General features: G+C 36.5%; 1 protein-coding gene across 8 annotated transcripts in view; it reads right to left on the reverse strand.

Annotated features, from left to right (window-relative positions):
- Positions 1 to 19,020, reverse strand: part of otofa (otoferlin a) — an 81,944-nt gene that overhangs the window by 41,448 nt on the left and 21,476 nt on the right. For all 8 annotated transcript variants that reach the window (XM_041976231.1, XM_041976237.1, XM_041976234.1 and 5 more), the window contains exon 3: positions 14,205 to 14,293. In XM_041976231.1, coding sequence (XP_041832165.1) covers positions 14,205 to 14,293 — 89 coding nt within the window. The remainder of the gene's footprint in view (positions 1 to 14,204; positions 14,294 to 19,020) is intronic.

Genomic DNA, 19,020 nt, shown 5'->3' on the forward strand with positions numbered 1-19,020 from the left:
GAAAAAGGAGGAAGAAAGTAAAAAAGTTAAACGGTATTGTTTGTTCATGCCATGGAAATTTAAGCTTTGTTTTGTAGCACCCAGCTGGAAGCTTGTACGGTGTGCCTCTGATTCAGTGCTTCACGTGCATAATAAATGTTTAAAGCGGCATCATGGGCCATCAGTCATTATTGGAGTGTGACATTCTGGTTGGGATGCTACATGTATAACTTTGCTCTATTTAGCAGAGCCATGCATAAACAAACATGCACATTTGTGCAAAGCGCCAACGTGCAAACATGTCCATTTTAAGCCAGGAATAAGCAGAGGGAGAGAGTTTGATCAGTTGTAAATATGTCAAGACAGCAGTTTATCTTTATATTTAAAACAGTTTATATCGGCTATATGAAGGTTTTTATATATCAAGTACTGGAACTTAAAGAACAAAGAGTAGAATAAAAATGTTCACTTAGCAAATTCTTGCTTCTCCCAAGCTCCGGAAATATGTCACATGTCAAGACTTCTTGTTATTAAAAAGTTAAAGCTTTTTAGGGCCTTTATGCATTACAAAAACTCTAGTTATTTGTCAAATAAAACAAAGAAATCCATTCCTAGTTGTGTGTAGATGTAGTTTGCAAACATTTCAGACAGATAACTAAAGATTTCAACACATTTCAGCAAAGGACAACAATTCTCAGCCCCTTCTCTGACATTTTTATCAGCAGTTCCAAGGACAAGTCACTAAATAGATGAAGACTCATAAAACACTCTTTCACTTCTTGCTGAATGAGAACGTTTTTCTTTACTCTTCTTTGACAAAGTTGGCTGTTACATGGAGTTTGGACATAAAACCGCTCAGCTTCCCTTTACAGCACTTTCAGCTGTGGTTGTGTGAAAGTGCTTTATAAACAAAGTTGGTAAGGTCTTTAAAAGAAGGTTTTTAAAGGCAAGGTATCTAAATGAAAAACAGTGTGCAACAGAAGCTCTGCACTGACCTTAAACTCTTTCTGCATTATTTGATCTCTGAAATAAGCTAATAATAAGCTCAACAATTTACCTTATCTTCTAAACTAATATCCAACACAAAATTGGATTAAAGATGTTTTGCAATGTCCTTCTGTTTTCCTTATGTAAATGTAATCAGTGGGTTTTTGCACTCTTACTAACTTTCATACTTTGGTGCACCCTAACAAAGGTTTATTCTGCATCCGTCTTGTATCCTGTCTTTTTTCTCAGCTTCCTACAGTGAATAAAATCCACTCTGATGTTGAGTTGTCTTATTTCTTGCTCTACCATGTTTTTTTTTCTTGTCCTCCAAGAATATCCTCTTGTGCACCTCTGCTAAATCAGCCATGGAGGCATGCAAAAAGCTATGTGTGCTGATATTACTGATGTGTGACATTGTGTCTTAAAGCAAAATGCAGTGATGCTCTGGGCTGGAAAAAAAGGCATGATGTATGGTGTCTCAGGTCCAGGACACTGCAGAGCATTGCTGGCCCCAGAAATGTGCATGTTGAATGTCAATATTCCATTAAAATGAGTCAGGTGTACAGAGTTTTGAGGTAGTTTGTCTCAAATGATACTTTTTTAATGTAAAATTATTACCAGCGTTTGCCTTACAATTATTATGATATGTAATCAAAATTAGAATGTATTAAGTTAGGATGGACCAAGATGCAGCAACTGAATCTAAAAGAGAAGGTTTATTTTGAAAACTGATATCAAACAAAGGTAGTCAATCAAACTAGCAGAACCAAAAAAAAAAAAAAAAAAAAACTGTGGCAGGGATCTAAGATGTTTTCCCAGCAGGGACAGGACAGGAATTAACAAAAAGGGAAAGAATAAAAAAGAAAAAATAATACAGCAATACAGCAGCAATAGAGCTAATCAGATGATAACAAAAACTAAACAGCTGGATATACAACTCTAATTTTAACAAAGGGACATGGGCAATGAAAGGCTGGAGAATTAAGTTCTTGTGTGTGAACGAAGCTTACCTCTGAATTTACTAATGCAATTTTTCTAAGCTCTGTCATGCAAAGAAAAAGCCATATGTGTACATGCGGCTGTACACATTTTAGTCTTCTCTGAGCTAAAGCATGTTTTAAATTAACTGATATAAAGTAAAAAAAAAAAAAAACTTTTTTAGTGGCCAATAATGGATGCAGCAAACTCTAAACTGATGAAGAGACGGACCACCCATTTGTTATAAATAGTTTAAAAGCCTGCATCTCTGATAGTATATGAGGGTAAATGGTGTAAAACATAAGAGCAGATCTAACTAAAAGATACAATGGAAAAATTATTTAAATTAAAACAGGAATGTTTAAATTTGACTGAAATGCAAAACACATTTGTACAGTTGTTTCAGATATTCTCATTGCTGCTCAAGGAGCCTTCATTGAGTATAACAGTGGGAAGAAACCCAGTACAGTCCCTATTCAAGCAGCCAATTAGAACTGTTGAATAATTAAAAGAGTTTCCTCCAAAACTCTAAGCTGTTTGCAGCACTACGGATATTGTGTTATAAAGTGATAGTTTGTTGTAAAAATGTGAAACATATCAGGTTAAAATGTGATAAGGTCCCAATTTTGTTTTTTATTTAGGTGACAGCTCTACTCTTCAGTACTGAACTTTCAGCCATACATGAAGACAATATAGTGGCACCAAGTCTGAGCCATAACCATATGTCATTTCTATTATAATCTCTATTTAAATTCTAGATATTACTCAGATAACACATGAACTGAAAATAAAGCTGTATTTCATATTTAACTGCACACCAACACAGGGTTCAGACACAGAAATATCTCTGTGGATAAAAATTTGTAGGGAGACAAAATATCATAAAAACATGGGCATGCAGCTATTAATCCAATGCACACAGACAAACACATACACACACATCCACACTGAGGATATCTTCAGGGATTGCCGCTAACAATGTGAGAAGCAATACCCAATAGGGCTATAGAAGCTGACAGCTGAGAGAGAATGAGTACAGCACACACAAACATAATATAAACACAGAGTACAAAAGCACACCTGCACCTTAATATGAGAAACACAGAATACTATTACATTAAATTTATGAGCAAAGATTAACAACAAAGCCAGGGAGCTTCTTATCAGTGGGCAAATAAAGAGAGAAAGCCTGTTTTTATTCTACTTCTTTTCCTGCAGTAATACCTATCTCTACCTGTTTCTACCTCACCTACTCTTTTTTTACTCTGGAGCCAATGCTGATGAATTCCACCTACAGTAAGTAAGCTTCATGTGTCAGTATCACTTCAAAAAAATAAAATAAAATAATTGGGCTTCCTGAACTTGAGTTCACGTTGAATCACCATTTCTATATTTCTTCCCAACAAACATTAGACATCCATGGAAATTGAAAGACTGACAACCTTGAATTTATTTTGTTGAGATTTTATGTGATAGACCAACACTAAGTAGCACATATTTGTGAAGTGGAATGAACCATGATACATGGTTTTCAAAATTTTAAACAAATATAAATGTGAAAAGTGTGGATTTGTATTCAACCCCTTATATTCTAATACCCCTGAATACAATGCAGTGCAATCAACTGCCTTCAGAAGTCACCTAATTAGTAAACTGAGTCCACCTGTGTGTAATTTACTCACAGTATATAACCACCTGTTCTGTGAAGGCCTTGGTGGTTTGTTAGAGAACAACAGCATCATGAAGACAAGGAACTCACCAGACAGATCAGGGATAAAGTTGTGGAGAAGTATGAAGCAGGGTTAGATGTTAAATAGATAGACAGATGTTAGATAAAAACTTTATTAAGGTTAGGTTATAAAAAAAATATCGCAAGTTTTGAACATCTTGCATCGTTCAATCCATCATCTAAAAATGGAAAAAGTATGGCACAACTGCAAACCTACCAAGACATGGCCGTCCACCTAAACTTGACAGAGCGAGCTAGGAGAGCACTGTCCAGAGGAGCAGCTAAGAAACCCATGGTCACTCTGCAGGAGATGCAGAAATCTACAGCTCAGATGGGAGAATCCATCCACAGGACAGCTATAAGTCGTGCACTCCACAAATCTAACACAGGGATACTTTTTCTTTAGCAGGGACAGGGAAGCTGGTCAGAGTCGATGGGGAGATGGATGGAACTAAATACAGGACAATTCTGGAAGAAAACCTGTTGGAGGCTGCAAAAGACTTGAAACTGGGAAGGAGATTCATCTTCTAGCAAGACAATGACCCTAAACACAAAACCCGAGCTACAATGGAATGGGTTATATCTAAGAATACCCATGTGTTAGAATGACCCAGTCAAAGTCCAGACCTAAATCCCATTCAGCATCTGTGGCAAGATTTGAAAGTTGCTGTTCAGACACTCCATCCAATCTGGCAGAGCTTAAGCTATTTTGCAAAGAATAGTGAGCAAAAATGTTAGTATCTAGATATGCAAAGCTGGCAGAAACATACCCCAAAAGACTTGCAGCTGTAATTGCAGCGAGAGGTGGTTCTACAAAGTATTGATGCAGGGGGGCTGAATACAAATGGACACATTTTTCAGATTTTTATTTGCTTAAAATTTAAAACTATGTGGCACATAATGTACTTAGTTTGTGGTTGTAAGGTGGCAAAATATGAAAAGGTTCAAGGGGTATGAATACTTTTTCAATGTACTGTATATTCAATAAGCAGTTATGTACCTGCAGTTATAGAAGGCACTTTAGTTACTTGTTATATTTACCTACCTGAGGTTGAATGACTTTACATTCACATCACACACACAGCTACCTTAACACACACACCTTTCCTCATACCACTTCTGACAGCCTCACTTTAATTAAAAACAACCAGACTATAAATAGGAGTAAATTGCCTGTAGCCCTCTAGCACTGTTTCCAACTTCTTTGGTTTATCCAGATCAGCTGTTGAAAGGTTGCAGTTTGTAGAATGATCAGGACGTCTTCGCTGGAAGCTATCCAGCACAGACTGTCTTTTGAGGAGGACGAGGGCTCTCTGAATCAGCTGTGAGCTGCACAGCAGGTGTAATTTGAGACACATGTTCTACGGTGGTAACTCAGTTCACAGTGACAGTAGATAATAAAAAAAAATGACCTTAAGTCTTGTCCAGAGAAACATCTTGCATAGCTTTGAAGCTAAACTGTCTTTTGTAAAAGATGCAGTCACATTATTTCTGCATCACTTCCTGAAACTAAGCAGATGGTTTGTGTGTTAAGTGTTATATCACTGTTAAAAGGGATTTGCATCAACACATTATCAACATGTTAACTTTGAAATCCCTAATATATATAGATACACGTCTATATATTTCTTCTTTCTCACAGTTAAATGTCACCATGTGCAACAAAAAAGTTGTGGTATGACAATATATGATAAGTTGTGGTAAAATGTTTATAAATTTTTCACATGTAACATATTTTGTGAACTTATTTTCTGATCATTGGTTTGCTGAAAAAGCTTTAAGAGGACACCTTTTTTGTTGTAAAAAGTATGTCCTCACCTTTTACAGTTGGGCCTGCTGCATGGTGATGTAGTGGTTGGCACTGTTGTCTCATTGTTAGAGCCTCGGCTCAGTTTTGCATGTCCACGTGTTCTAGTAATGTGTATGTTCTCTCTGTAATAATTGGGGAATATACAGGTACGGACAATGGAGCAATTTTTTTTTAATATAAATATCTTTCTTATGTCATGAAAAAGACGTCTTTTCACCTTTATTTTGCAGCTAAATCACAGTGTTGATTAGATGTTGGGCAAAGTTCTTTTCCACATCTTTTCAGCAAACTTGGTGGGTTTAAAGTAAGCAATTCCCCTCAGGCGCTGCCAGATGCTTTCCCTGTGAAGGTGTGCTTCTGTCAGTCTCCCTGATGCATAACTCTACCCTCCATTCTACAAGCTTGACTGTGATTTGACTGAAGAATAGACCTGGAGAAGAAGGTTTTAATGGCTTTGTGCAGAAAAACCTTTTCCGTGACGACATGAATTTCTGAACAATACCCAGACAAATGTGACCGGCAGCAGTTTAATCAACTATTTCCACTACAAACAGGGGTTATCAATATGCCCAAAGCTGCTTACAAAAGCAAATACCCTGTCATTTCCTTTCAGCTATTGTAATGTGTGTACAAGTGCTGAATAATTGAACTGAGTGGACCCTATCATGTTCTAGCTCACTTTTTAGCATTTCAAAAGGTTGCATTCATTATTGACTAACAATTTACTTTCATCTGTTCCATAATTCAGAGCTCCCCTCCCTTTCAACTTGTATTTTTATTCTTTGTGATCCGTAAGTTTCTTAAATAAATCAAGCTGTAACTATGACACAACATCTAGCCAAGGTTAACTTAAGAAGAGGTAAACACAACTTTAAAATGTAAAATATCTCTAGAGTTCAAACAGAGTTGAAATGTTCTACAGCTTCTTGTCACAATGTGAGATGAAAGCGATGACCGGTGGTGTGTGTGTGTGTGTGTGTGTGCATGTGTGAATGATGTTCCCTAGCACTGCCCCCATTGGTGAAGAAAACCAATCACATCTCACATCTCTGTATTCAAAGATGCAGTAGATTTATTTTGAATAACATGGATGCACCAGTATTTTTCCTTATCATGCAGACCCTCAGATAAGCACAGTAAGATTTACACAACTACACAAAAATGATGAAGCCGAGTTTTGTCTGTCAGCGTCCACCAACATGTCTTACCAATCTAAGTGTGGTGTGGTTTATTTGCTCTTAGTGCTGCTGTGACCGCAGGCAAAGTGCTGCTCCAACTGCACAGCAGCCTTGTGTCATCACATGACAAAACCCTCACAAAGACTCACACATACAAACATTGTGACCTGGATTTCAAAATCAAATTCCCTTCAGCAAAAAAAAAAGAAAAAGGAGGAAAAAAGAAGAGGGTAGCTACTTGAATGACGTATAACAGCTGGATGTCCATTAGTGCACCGCAGCATGTGGTTTTAAAGACTGGGGAAGGTGGATGTGGCTACAGTTTCTGATCACAGCACAATTAAACATACATGCTGAGCATCAGCTCAGATAAAAGGCTCCTATTAAGGAGTTCTACTCACTAAACCTGTATTGATATGTTTTACCATTTCAACTTATCAGCCAACTGTAGAGCTAATGTGAAAATGTAGAGGTTTGTAAATTGCTTCATTAAATGCTTCACAATCGTAAATAGCAACATTTAACCTAGCACAGGTTTAATCTCTTTACAATATGCGGCTATCTGATTCACCATTTCAAAAAACACTAATTCAGTATTTATAGTTTTCAGTATACTGCATATTTGCAGTCTATGAATGCAGCACTTTACACTCTGCACTAACTCACCAGCTTGCAATAGGTGCAATGCAGGGTTTAGTATTGCCCAAGGACATTTTGCCAATATGGAGGGGATTGCATCACCAATTTTTCAATTGGAAGACAAACACTATCTAAACCACAATAGCTTAGATTGTAGATTATAGTTCTGCATTACAGAACCCTTCAATCTCAAACCAACTGCAAAGGTAACTACAGTACCAGGAATCTGTAGCTAAACTGCAGAGTTTTCAGCCAAATGTTTAGGACAGAAAGAAATTTGTCCCAATCCATCACCACAATCTATTACAAGTTTGACTATGCTGAACATTAGGGAGAATTATTCTCTGTGTAGCAAAGATGTATACACACCATTAAAGTTTACCTAAGTTAAATTAGGCTTCATGTTTGTGTAATGCTAGTTTTGGATCCTCTTAGTGGGCTCACTGGGTCTCAGTGTGTATGGAGGAATTAAGCACTTGTTAAAGTCAGAAAAGCCTCATTGCTTAGCCCCAAATACACTATATACCCTGTGGGTAAATTGTAATTTGTAATCAGCTAAAAAGATAAACAGAGGGAACAACAGAATAGCTAAAGATGTAAATCAGTGCTGAAATCGAGAGGGAAAAAAACTCATCTGAGTCTTATCTTCCTGTAGAAGAAATTGGATGCCATAAAATTTAAATGCAGTTTTAAAGATAAAACTGGGTAAAATACGATTAAAATACTGTATAACAGTGAAATTCAATATCCACTCGTAAAATCATAAAGACAGAGAACTGAAGTTAAGATAAGTGCAACATATTGTCCTTGGGATTTATTTGTTTGAATTAATGCTTCTGCAGGAAAGAATTGTTGTTGTTGCTCTGCCTTAGAAGTCTGTCCAGATTCAGACCAATCAGCGGGCTGACTGATCTCATTTAAATGACCTCCATTTATCTCTCACAGCTTTGTAGTGAAGGACATAAAGCCTCAAAAGAAAACATTTTCTCCTGAGTTAGAGCCAACTTTTATGATCATGAAAGGCAACTGATAATTATGAAAAATTGTTTTATTATATTACAATAGAGAAGGCTTTTCTTTATCAGAAACAAGAGATAAAGCACAAAGATCTTTAATATTATTTAGGCCAAGGACCCCCCAAATGTATGCAGAGACATAGCAGGGACCATCATTAAATGGATGAACTGCAACCTTGCATGCAACTGTTAAGTTGGCTTTGCTCAGTGAAAATGTTGTTAAGATACTCTAGCTTAGTGGCCCAGACATTTTCAACATGGAGCAGCTCTGTGCGCTTTTGGAGAAGTATACTTTTTAAATCTACATTTTATCTGCCTCAGGCTGAACAGTGGCTCTGTAGCCATTCCTACAGTATTGACAAATCATTTTATCTCACTAAAAATGCGCTAGAATTGCCAGAAATTCTGTCTCAGTGTGGATGTTTTCATTGCAGGTGCATGCACTGCTGATGAGCTGCAAATCTAGAAGAAAAAAACAAACCCTCTTATTGTTACTGTACAGATTACAACAAAATTTACAGAGCAACACTGCATGAAAAGACAAAGGGAAATAAAACAAAACAAACAAATCCAGCTAAAGTTTTCCATAAAGTTTGAAAATATTAACATACCTACATATCAAATCATTTTTTTATGGGAATGTCCATAACAATTTAAAGTGATTCATTTTTAAAAGATACTATAAGTGATACATTCTACAAATTTAAGAAATGAACTGGGTTGATTTTAGAAAGATTCTTTAAAGTTGGTTGAATTTTAAGGTACCCCTAAAAATACAAAATGGAGTTTAACACAAATCCCTAAAAATGGCTAAATGAGTTTATTGTAGTTATCAAGGTACTTCTACGACTGAACCAGAAATAGAGCTTAACTATGTGTTATATTTTCACTCTGTTTTTTTCATTCATCTTTTTAAACACATTTTTCAATCATCATGAAGAAACTGGTGCATGTAATATTTCCATTTTCACTTTATTTTTTATTATATTTTTCTTACATGTTTTATGTTCATTGTGAAGCACTTGGTACATGTGACTCTATTGCAAATCATTTGGGCTGCATTACTTGCATGAAAGATTCAATGCTAATAATATTTGTTGTTATTAATATTATTATTACTAATATTATTATTATTTGATAGGGGCGGCATGGCTCAGTGGGTGGAGTGGTCGTCCTGTAGCCCAAGGGTTGCCGGTTCGATTCAGGCCTGGAGAACTCATGTCGAGGTGTCCCTGAGCAAGACGCCGAACCCCTACTTGCTCTTGATGGCTCGTGGTTAGCGCCTTGCATGGCAGCTTCCACCATCAGTGTGTGAATGTGTGTGTGAATAGGTGAATGTGACGTATAATGTAAAGCGCTTTGGATAAAAGTGCTATATAAGTACAGACCATTTACCATTATTATTATTATAATAAATACAATATGATTTTGTTCAGAAGTGGGTATATTCATTGCACTGTCTAGATTAAAAATAAACAGTCCTTCACCTTTCGCCAGATTTTGTTTGGGGGGTCAAAATATGCAAGGATCATGTGCACCATTTCAGCAATGAACTTAAAGCTGGGCTCAGACATGCTCGGCCACAATCCTGCTGCTTCAGTGCAGATCTGCTCTAGACAGAACCAATATGTATGCGAGGTTTCTAAAGCCATATTTTCTGATTTAGTTTTTTCCCTGTTTTGTTGTGTTTTCTCTCTTATATTGTGTTTTTGTCTGAGTTATTCTGTTTTATTTACTCTTATTGCATTTTACACCTCACAGCAGATGCGATGCATATGCATGGGTTATATTTATTACCATGCTGTAATTCTATTCCTCTCATGGGAGTCCCTGACCTCCAGATGACAACACTTATACCCAACCTGTGATCTCCAGTTAGCTTCAAAACACACACACACACACACACACACAGTGGGATGCAGAATATGAAAGGATATCTCTCAGCTGGAAGAGAAAACAAACATTTAAATGCGGTGCATATGTCCTTACAGTACAGAGGCACTCATGCATCACTGCCTCCTCTTTGTGTTGTGGTAATGTGATCACACTTACGGTCTCAGGATGTGACACACTGGCCTTACAGTGTGTTGGTACTTAGACAAAAAATAGATCAGTTATCATGCTAATGAAGTTGCCTCTGGATATATGGAATAGGTGTGAGAACAACCAGCTATGACTCACCTTAAATTATTTACCCACTTGAATGTGTGTCATGTGCTGCTTATGTGTGTGTCTTTGCATGCTTGACTACTTTTGTATGTTTACACACGTTTGCTGGAGAGTAAATTTCACTTACATCTGCAACTGAGCTTTTAATGTTTAGATCAAATCCTTATGTTTTCTTCTTTGTTTTTCTGCATTTTGCATGGTGTAATGATCAATTGTGTGTTGAGACTGCATTTGATATGTTTTTAACTAATTATTTTGACACAACAGAGAGAGAAAACTGAAGTGAGGCATTGTAGCCTGTTTCCAGGCCTCTAAGCAGATTTTCTGATTAAAGTTGGTGTGGTGTTACTGATGCCTTCATCCATGGTCGAAGGAACATCCAGGACAAACAGAGCAAGTGTTATTACAGGGAGATGGTGTCTTCCTGTGTCAGAGTCAGAACACAATATGCAGGTAAGAGGCCTCCAACATTTTTCTTTCTTTATCTGTTATTTTAATCTTGTTTTGTTTACTGTGAATCGTCTTTTGGTTATTTTGTTTGCATTTAACTGAAGATGTTTTAAGTCTCAGTTTTGTAATGTGTTATTTTATGAGTCAATTTGCATTCTTCATGCTCATGTTATTGGCATCTTATTTAAGGTTTTTGTATTTCTTTGCAGCCCATAATTTGCATGTAATGTTAATTTGTATTTTTGGCCCAGTTTTGGTCATATTATCTGGGATTTTGTTCTTCTTTTGGTATAATTGTTTTCTGCCACATTTTCATCTCTGTACGAATTTATAAAGATCTATTTTTCTTTTCTTTTCTTTTTTTTTTTTTTTTGTTTTGGTTAAAGTCAGGTGCCACACTATACCTCAAACACTCTCCCCTCTGTCATACATCTGTCAATACCTCCCTGTATTAGACATCTGTTTGTCCTCCATCCTCTTATTATTTTTCTCCTTTGTTTCAGGACAGCTGCCAGCCTGGGTGTTGGTCCAAAGCAAACTGTCCCTCCACAACAGTTACAACTCAAAAAAGTCTGACATTGCAGTTTGCATCAGAATGATTTCTTCTTTTGGCAAACCTGTATTATTTTTTTATTTTGTGTAAATCTATTGTGCAGATGTTTCACTGAGTAAGTATCAATGATGGCACAAATGAAGAGGAATGAAGTTCAGTAGTTGCGGAGTTACTGCAGATGGACCAAAGAATCATTCAGACTAACTGACCAAAGCTGGTATCCTGTCCTGTCCAGAAAATTACTCAAACTAAACACAGATTAGAAGCAACAGTTTTGTGCAATTAATTTAAAACTGGACTGCAAAATTTACTTTTTTTTCCTTCCATTTGAATGATAATGCTTGCTGTGAAGTTTCAGTAATTTTATCCTGTTTTTTCTGTTTAACTCCTTCAGAGAGAAGGAGTTGAAGTCAAGAGTGAAACAGCAACTCCTTCACAGCAACAGCGAAATCGTGATGACAGTTGAGAGCCACCTTGATCCAGAGCTCATGTAACATCTGTCTGCACACCTGTCACAGACCTTTTAGCTCTCAGTTGTCTCTCTGAGTGGATGAGAAATGTGTCACCAGATACAGTACCCACATTCACAAACAACTACAATTGCACTTGGCAGATGTGATAGGCTCACACAGATAAAATATCAAGACAGTGATGCACGCACTTGCATTATTCCTCTACATACACACAGAGACAAGCATACTAAGTTTTGATGCCTGTTTGTGTAATGAAATTTTGCACATCAATCAACATGATGCCAAAAAAAAAACATTGTGTGAAGGCCACCTGTACTTAATCCACAGAAGGTAACACACAATCAATGCAGCTATAGAAAAGGAAGAAAACTTAAAATAATATTAACAGAAATACTTATCTGAATATGAATAAGGGTGACAACAAAGTTTATTTTGCTCTTAATCTTATTTTTCACCAAGATGCATTGATAAAATGCTGCAGTGAAGACCTCATAATACTTCAAATGTTTTTTTCTGGAGCACAGTGGTCAGGTTTAGGTTGCTTGTCTTGGGGGTCAGTGTGTTTTCTCTATTCAGCTAATATTGTTGTAGACCAGTTTCTGTCACAGCAGCTTTTGCTAGCATACTTAATATATATAATAAAGCTAAAATTAATTTAACTTCATCCAAGTAATTATGAAGTTAATGAAACTGTCTGAGTTTCTATGAGGTCTGTAGTTGCCCACACAACTTGAGACCAGCTCTGCAAGTTCTCGTAATTTAAAATCTTCCCACACAATTCTGAAGGAAATGTCAGAAAAAACAATAATCACAGCACATTTTCCTGCACAGAAGGTAAACAGCATCAAAACAAGCTGTTATCATGTTTAACTTTGCCTTCATTTCCTGAATGAAAGAATCTGAATAGAATTATGCTTTTCTTGAGAAATTGTAGTAGAGCTAAAATTGTCCCGGCTGAAGCTAGAAACCACAGCTGTGGGGAAATCAGACACAGATGGAGAGCAAAAGTAAAGAAAACATATCTAAACTCAACCAATGAATGACTCAAAGCAAAAGTAACAGCCCAAAAAATAAAACAATAAGTGGTAAATAGAAAAGAAAATGTTTCCACCCCAGAACTAAATCAGAATTTGGCATTTTTTTCTGCTTCATCACTTTCACCTCCAGCCAACAAAAACACATTTTTGGTCCCTTTTGCTTTCTCAGTTGGAAATTTGTGTGGCTTTTCTGTCAAACAGCATGAAAAGGTATCAAATACATACAAAGTTATGGATATTTCATGCCACTGGTTTCTCCGGAATGCTATACAGTGTAACTTTCATTACTTATCTGATTCCAAACATATTGTCAGTTGTTGTGTCTTGGACGGTAGAGAAGCAACTTGAGAAAAAGTATAAAGGAAACCAAACAAAACAAAAAAAGCTTTATCTTCATGGTTACATGCTGGACTTGCTCATTGCAGATAACCACTGAAAAAGATAGATCTAGTGGAACATCTCAGTTGTAAAGTCCACTATATCCTGTTTGTTTTTCCTGATTTGATTGTTTGAACAACTGAGGTGACAAATGCGCCAATTACTGAAGTTCTACTGCTATTTCATTACCTTTACCACACGCTTCATTTGAAACTGATTAATGGCCAACTCTCTGGTTTGCAATGTGTCACCAGGACATTTTAATCTATTTTAAAAACTTGCAGGAAATTCAAGTTTCTTCTCTTTCACCTGAAAAACATGCACCTTGTGTCAGTCTGAACTGGTCACAGGCTGTGAGAGAAAAGCCGGTAAACTGTGAAACCAAAACAGTTGACTCTAAAATGCTATTTGCAGTTTATTCTCATTCCCAAGGTGTCTCTTGGATATGCTTAAGATGTCTTGATGTCAGTGCGTTATTGCACCAGTTACAAGGTCCTGACACAGCAAATGGAAGAGGGGTGGGGACAATTTTAGACCACACTGGCACCATCTTCATTCACTTTCCCCCATCCTTGATGGTTAGATTCAACATCTCAACTCCCTACTTAGAGCTGAAACTTGCTTTATTATTGATGGTTTATTTCTACATAAACTATTTATTTAACCCAACGTGTTGCATAATGGCACAAAATATACAATTACAAACTGGTGTGTTTAAAATTGATTATAAACCATTTGTGTTTATTCATGTTGCCTAGGGGCACTGACAAAATGACCATACTGAATATGATGAAGAAGTGATGGTGCTGTGTGGTGGCAGAAGCTCACCTGTTCGAGAAGACTTTGCTGTAATTGTAAACTTGGATCTCCAACATCTCATTTCCATCCAGCCTGCTGGCAATGGGCCATCGAAATGTCTGCAACAGAGACAAAATATCAAAGATTAGAAGAGGCTTGCTGTAAATGTTTGTAATGTTTGTAAATGTTTGTCTCAAGACCAGATGTTATTAAGATGTTAACAGTCTTCAGCCAATAGGGCAACACAGAAAGATATTCAGCTGATAATGATGTGTTTAAGTATTAAATGCTACATTTTAGATAAAAAAAAAACAAAAAAACTTTTGTTGAGTATATTTAAATATCTATTAATCAGGATGCATTTGCTGTCAGGCAGATTAAACTGCTAAGACTCTATGAGTGGTTAAAGCCATCCTGGACTGACTGGGTGTTTTTTTAAGGTCGTGTTGCACAGATGAGAAATGTCACTCAAGGTTGTGCCTGCTGCACACTGAATGATACCTTGAAACCATTTTCTATTTCAGAGGGATACTGACCTGTACAAGCTAACAAAAGATAAAATGTAAGGACTGACTATCAAGTATTTTCAGGAATGGAATGACAACAATAGATATTCGAACATGACACCAATAATAGCACATGTAAAGTATGTACTACATCTATATTGAGCTCAAAGGTTGGCTTGTTATCATTTAAAATACACCCCCCCCCCCATCTAAGATACTTGCAATTTAAATGGCATGGCTTGGTTTACAATATAAATATCATATATTGTATTTTAGCTTTTACAAACACCAGGCCTCTACCCAACAGAACCCATTTGTAAGATGTTTGTTTAGACATCCAGCCTCCGACTGATCAACAGCTCAAAGCATGACGGAATTGAATGCAACCATGCAAACAATAAGCTGTCTTATAAAAAGAAAAAAGATAAATTATCTTAAATGACATTCAGTGTTGGATTTCATTTCATAAATGCAGCTCAAGACTGGATTTAAAAGATGCCCTTACTGCCAAGAATGCAACATCCCCGAGATATTTAATCTGATGTGTACAAGCTGGTCTCGCTTGCTGGTTGTAGGACTGCTCTAAAATGGTGCAAATGTTAGCGTTTAGCAATAAAGAAAATCAGGGTAGGTTAATTCTTCAGTCACAGTCCCAGTTTAAGATCTTGTGTCAGCATAAATCTAGTCCCTGTAGTAAATCCCTGCAGTATCCTGAAAGAGTCCCTGCCACCTGCAGGTGTTGCACTTATGGAAAGAACAAAATTTTGCAATATTTTAATTATCAACACAAACATCTCCAGGTTAAGTAGCACTGATAAAGAATATTACTTAACTTTTTTGTTGTTGAGATGAAACAAAAAGTTAAGCAAAACTGCAGACACAAACTCTTAAAAAATGACTCCCTGGCTGTGAGGATAGAGGGAGTTAAGAATAAGACTCTTTTGGTATTTCACCCTAATTAGCTCAAAGTCCTTGAAAATTTCAAGTATCTTAGAGAAGAAAAGCCGAGAAATGTTGCAGGTTCTGTTTAAAACCATTTTCACCAGAGATCTCTTCAGTTACGTCTTTACTGATAATTGACTTTGTCAGGCTCATTAGACTCTCACTGCTGGTTATTTATTTATTTATTTATTGCCTCAGTGGTGCATTTCTTGTGAAGTGCTTGTCATGACTAAATCACAGCCCTTAAATAGCAGTGAATTCATTCTAACCACTCCATCTAAGTAAAAACATACAGATATATGTGTGTATGTGACTGAAGTCTTTTAGATCATGTCAGTCATAAAAAATCAGGTAAATTTTTTAGAGAAATCACATAACAGGAAACTCAGATACAAACATTTACATTTAAAATGTTCCATGTTGTGTAATTTTTACAAGTTTGCTCTGCTATTCGTTGTTAATCTGTGATTTAATTCTACCAGACAAGCACATCAAAGTCTATGATTGTTATTAAATGACTGTTGGCTGCACCATTTTGAAATGCCTTGTCCATTAATAGGCTTTAGATATAGGCTACACTAAATATACTAAAAAAAAACAAAAAAAACAAAATGGATATTTGTACATTTATAATATTGTCATTTTTTAAAAATTTGATTCATGCAAAACTATGCAGAGGATGCAAAGGTGTCTAAAGGTTGTCAGATGATGTGAGATGATGTTAACAAAATAAAAGGTAAGAAGCAATTGATATAGATACTATGTGAAAGGGCTCACCTGTAGTCAGAGCAAAGAAAAGGATAGAATATATTTTAAATGAAAAAAGTGATAATTTAATGAATAAGACCAAAAAATGTTTAATTAGATTAGCATATTCTAATTAAACATATCTATTCCTTGTGATAACTTGCTTTTGTTTAGAGTTTTTTGTTTTTATTTTCAGTGTGTTTTATAAGAACTTTTAGATCTCTATGGGACCTGGGAAACCATATATACAAAAACATGAAAACAAGATCAGTCATACTTTATCTTTATCCCCCGAAACCTCTAATTAAAGTTAATCTTAGTAAGAACACTCATCCAAAAACTCCCTCCAGGTTCATTGCTTCTTGTTTTACATCGGAAGAGACGCTTACCGCGTTAATTAATTTGGGATTACCTTTGGGTTTTATAATTTTAATATATTCAACATTTAAAGTAACACGGGTAGACATGGTAGATCTGCAATAAGCTACCGAACAATTTTTATTCATTTGACTCCTTGCAGGTTTTAGCATGTGCATTATTCAATTCTGACCCCATAATGTAACACATTATCGTGCTCCACTGTGTTAAGTATGACATGCTGAACAATTAAATAAAGAAACAAAAGTTATTACTGTAACATTAAGAGCATGATTAACTGGCATTCTGATTCACATTCAGCAAATCTCTCCCTATTACAGTATGTTGATGAAGAGGCTGCATGAAGGCAATGGGATAAAGATTGCACAGGTAATTTAAAACCCATTCAACCCCTGCTGTTTTTGGCTTCTGATTCAGGAAAACTCTGTGGGCTGTCAGCAAAGAGATCCATCAGGACTGTCCCATTACAGAATCCTGGGGTTCCCACCTGTTTCTGTTAGGCCTGCCATCAAGGATCTGTGAGCATGGTGGCTTATGTATATGTGTAACAGCATCACAGCATCAGACTGTGCTTTCTGCCCCAAGGATCTGCAGTCTGTTCTTTCTTTTTTCAGACTAAATCAAGCTGAGACAAGTAGTACTGCTACCCCTTTATGTTTTTCCAGCACACAAACCTGCAAACATCTTCAGTGACTATCCGTGTCTGAGATTATACAGCTAATACAGCCATAAAACATCTGCTTTACAACCTTTCTTTCCCTGTGTTTTAGCAGTCAATTAAAAGGAAAGGAGGTCCCGACACAGTGGCTTATTTATGTTGGACAAATGACAGCACAGGCTGCTGATGGAGGAAGCTATGCCGTCTTATACACATACTGGTGTATGACACACACAAGCTCAAATGATACACACAACAATGTGATTATGTGTTGCTCATCCCGCACCAGAAACATTGGGCAGACATGTTAATTTCCCAAGAGTAGGAGAACCACTAAATTTAATCTGTGCCTGCACAAACAAAACAAATACTTCAGCTACAGAATGATGTAAGTGCGTTTAGCAATTCCCGTTTCACCTTTCTGTTACTACATACAGAAAGCAAAATCTCGTATTTCTTTAAAAAAAAAAAAAGCTATGATTTACTTATTAAACAACTGTATGCCTAAATGAACTTTGTTAGACTACAAGTGCTAAGCAGATCCTCTACTCTGGATATCGGTCATATTATGAACACAAATGTGTGAAAGAAGAGCAACTAAGGAATTTGTGATTACAGATGCTGTTATCTGAGAAGTTTGAGAGTGCATCTGAGAAATGGAGGATCAAACTTAATACATGATGCAAGAACAGGCAATTGCATGTGAATTCATCTTAATGAGAAAAAGTAAAATTATAAAGGTGTGAGGTGAATTTGGGATAGGTGAAGAGCGAAAACAAGAAAAAAGATTGGTGTTGGTTTCTTCAAATGGAAATCAGCGATGAACCACAAACGTCTTCCAAGTGACACTGAAGCTGCTTGTTTTCTCCTCAACCAGATCATTGAGCCCTCTACTACAGATGGAGTTTGTTTTTCCAAAAAAAAAGTTGGTGGGAAGCATTTTGAGATGTTTTTCATCTCTAACTTGACAGAAGTTATTAACTGTAAAATTTTTTAAATACTTCTGTGGTCTCTGCATTGAGGTTTTGCAAACCCCCCCTTATTTTTTTGCAACATTTTGCTGTCACTTGGGTTAGAATCAGAAATATATCCAATAACTGGAACTGTGTCCTTCTCATGGTTGTGTTGGTGCTGTTGTTGGGGTTTTAGCTTTACTCTACTGGGCAAAAAACTGACGTTAAAGATGTGCCTTGTGGTGGAGTCCAGTGTAGCTGTTGTCTGAGCTTCTCATGTGCACTCCTTTGCTACTGATCATTTTTAGAATTTTGTTCCCTTTTCTTTGAAATGAGTTATTGCGGCCCCTCAGAGCTCAAGCTAATTTTGAGCGCTCATCATTTTTCTACTAAAACTGGAATTTATGTGTGGTTATCTTTTAGGAGGACTGCACGCTTCTCCAACTGGACTGAAACCAGGGCAGATAGATACTTCTGTTGAAGTATAAGTGAGCCCTAACAACTTTAAGGTTATAGATTAATTATGTGTATTTCTCACTCTATGCTTCTATTCGTCCTCTGTTATAACATCCAAAGCATGTTTTTTTTCCCTGATGTAACACTTAAACCAGAATCCATCACAAAACCATACTATCTATATTGTCTAATATGTCCACAACCAG

This window comes from Melanotaenia boesemani, chromosome 22, assembly GCF_017639745.1.
Source record: "Melanotaenia boesemani isolate fMelBoe1 chromosome 22, fMelBoe1.pri, whole genome shotgun sequence".
NCBI classification, from domain to species: domain Eukaryota; kingdom Metazoa; phylum Chordata; class Actinopteri; order Atheriniformes; family Melanotaeniidae; genus Melanotaenia; species Melanotaenia boesemani.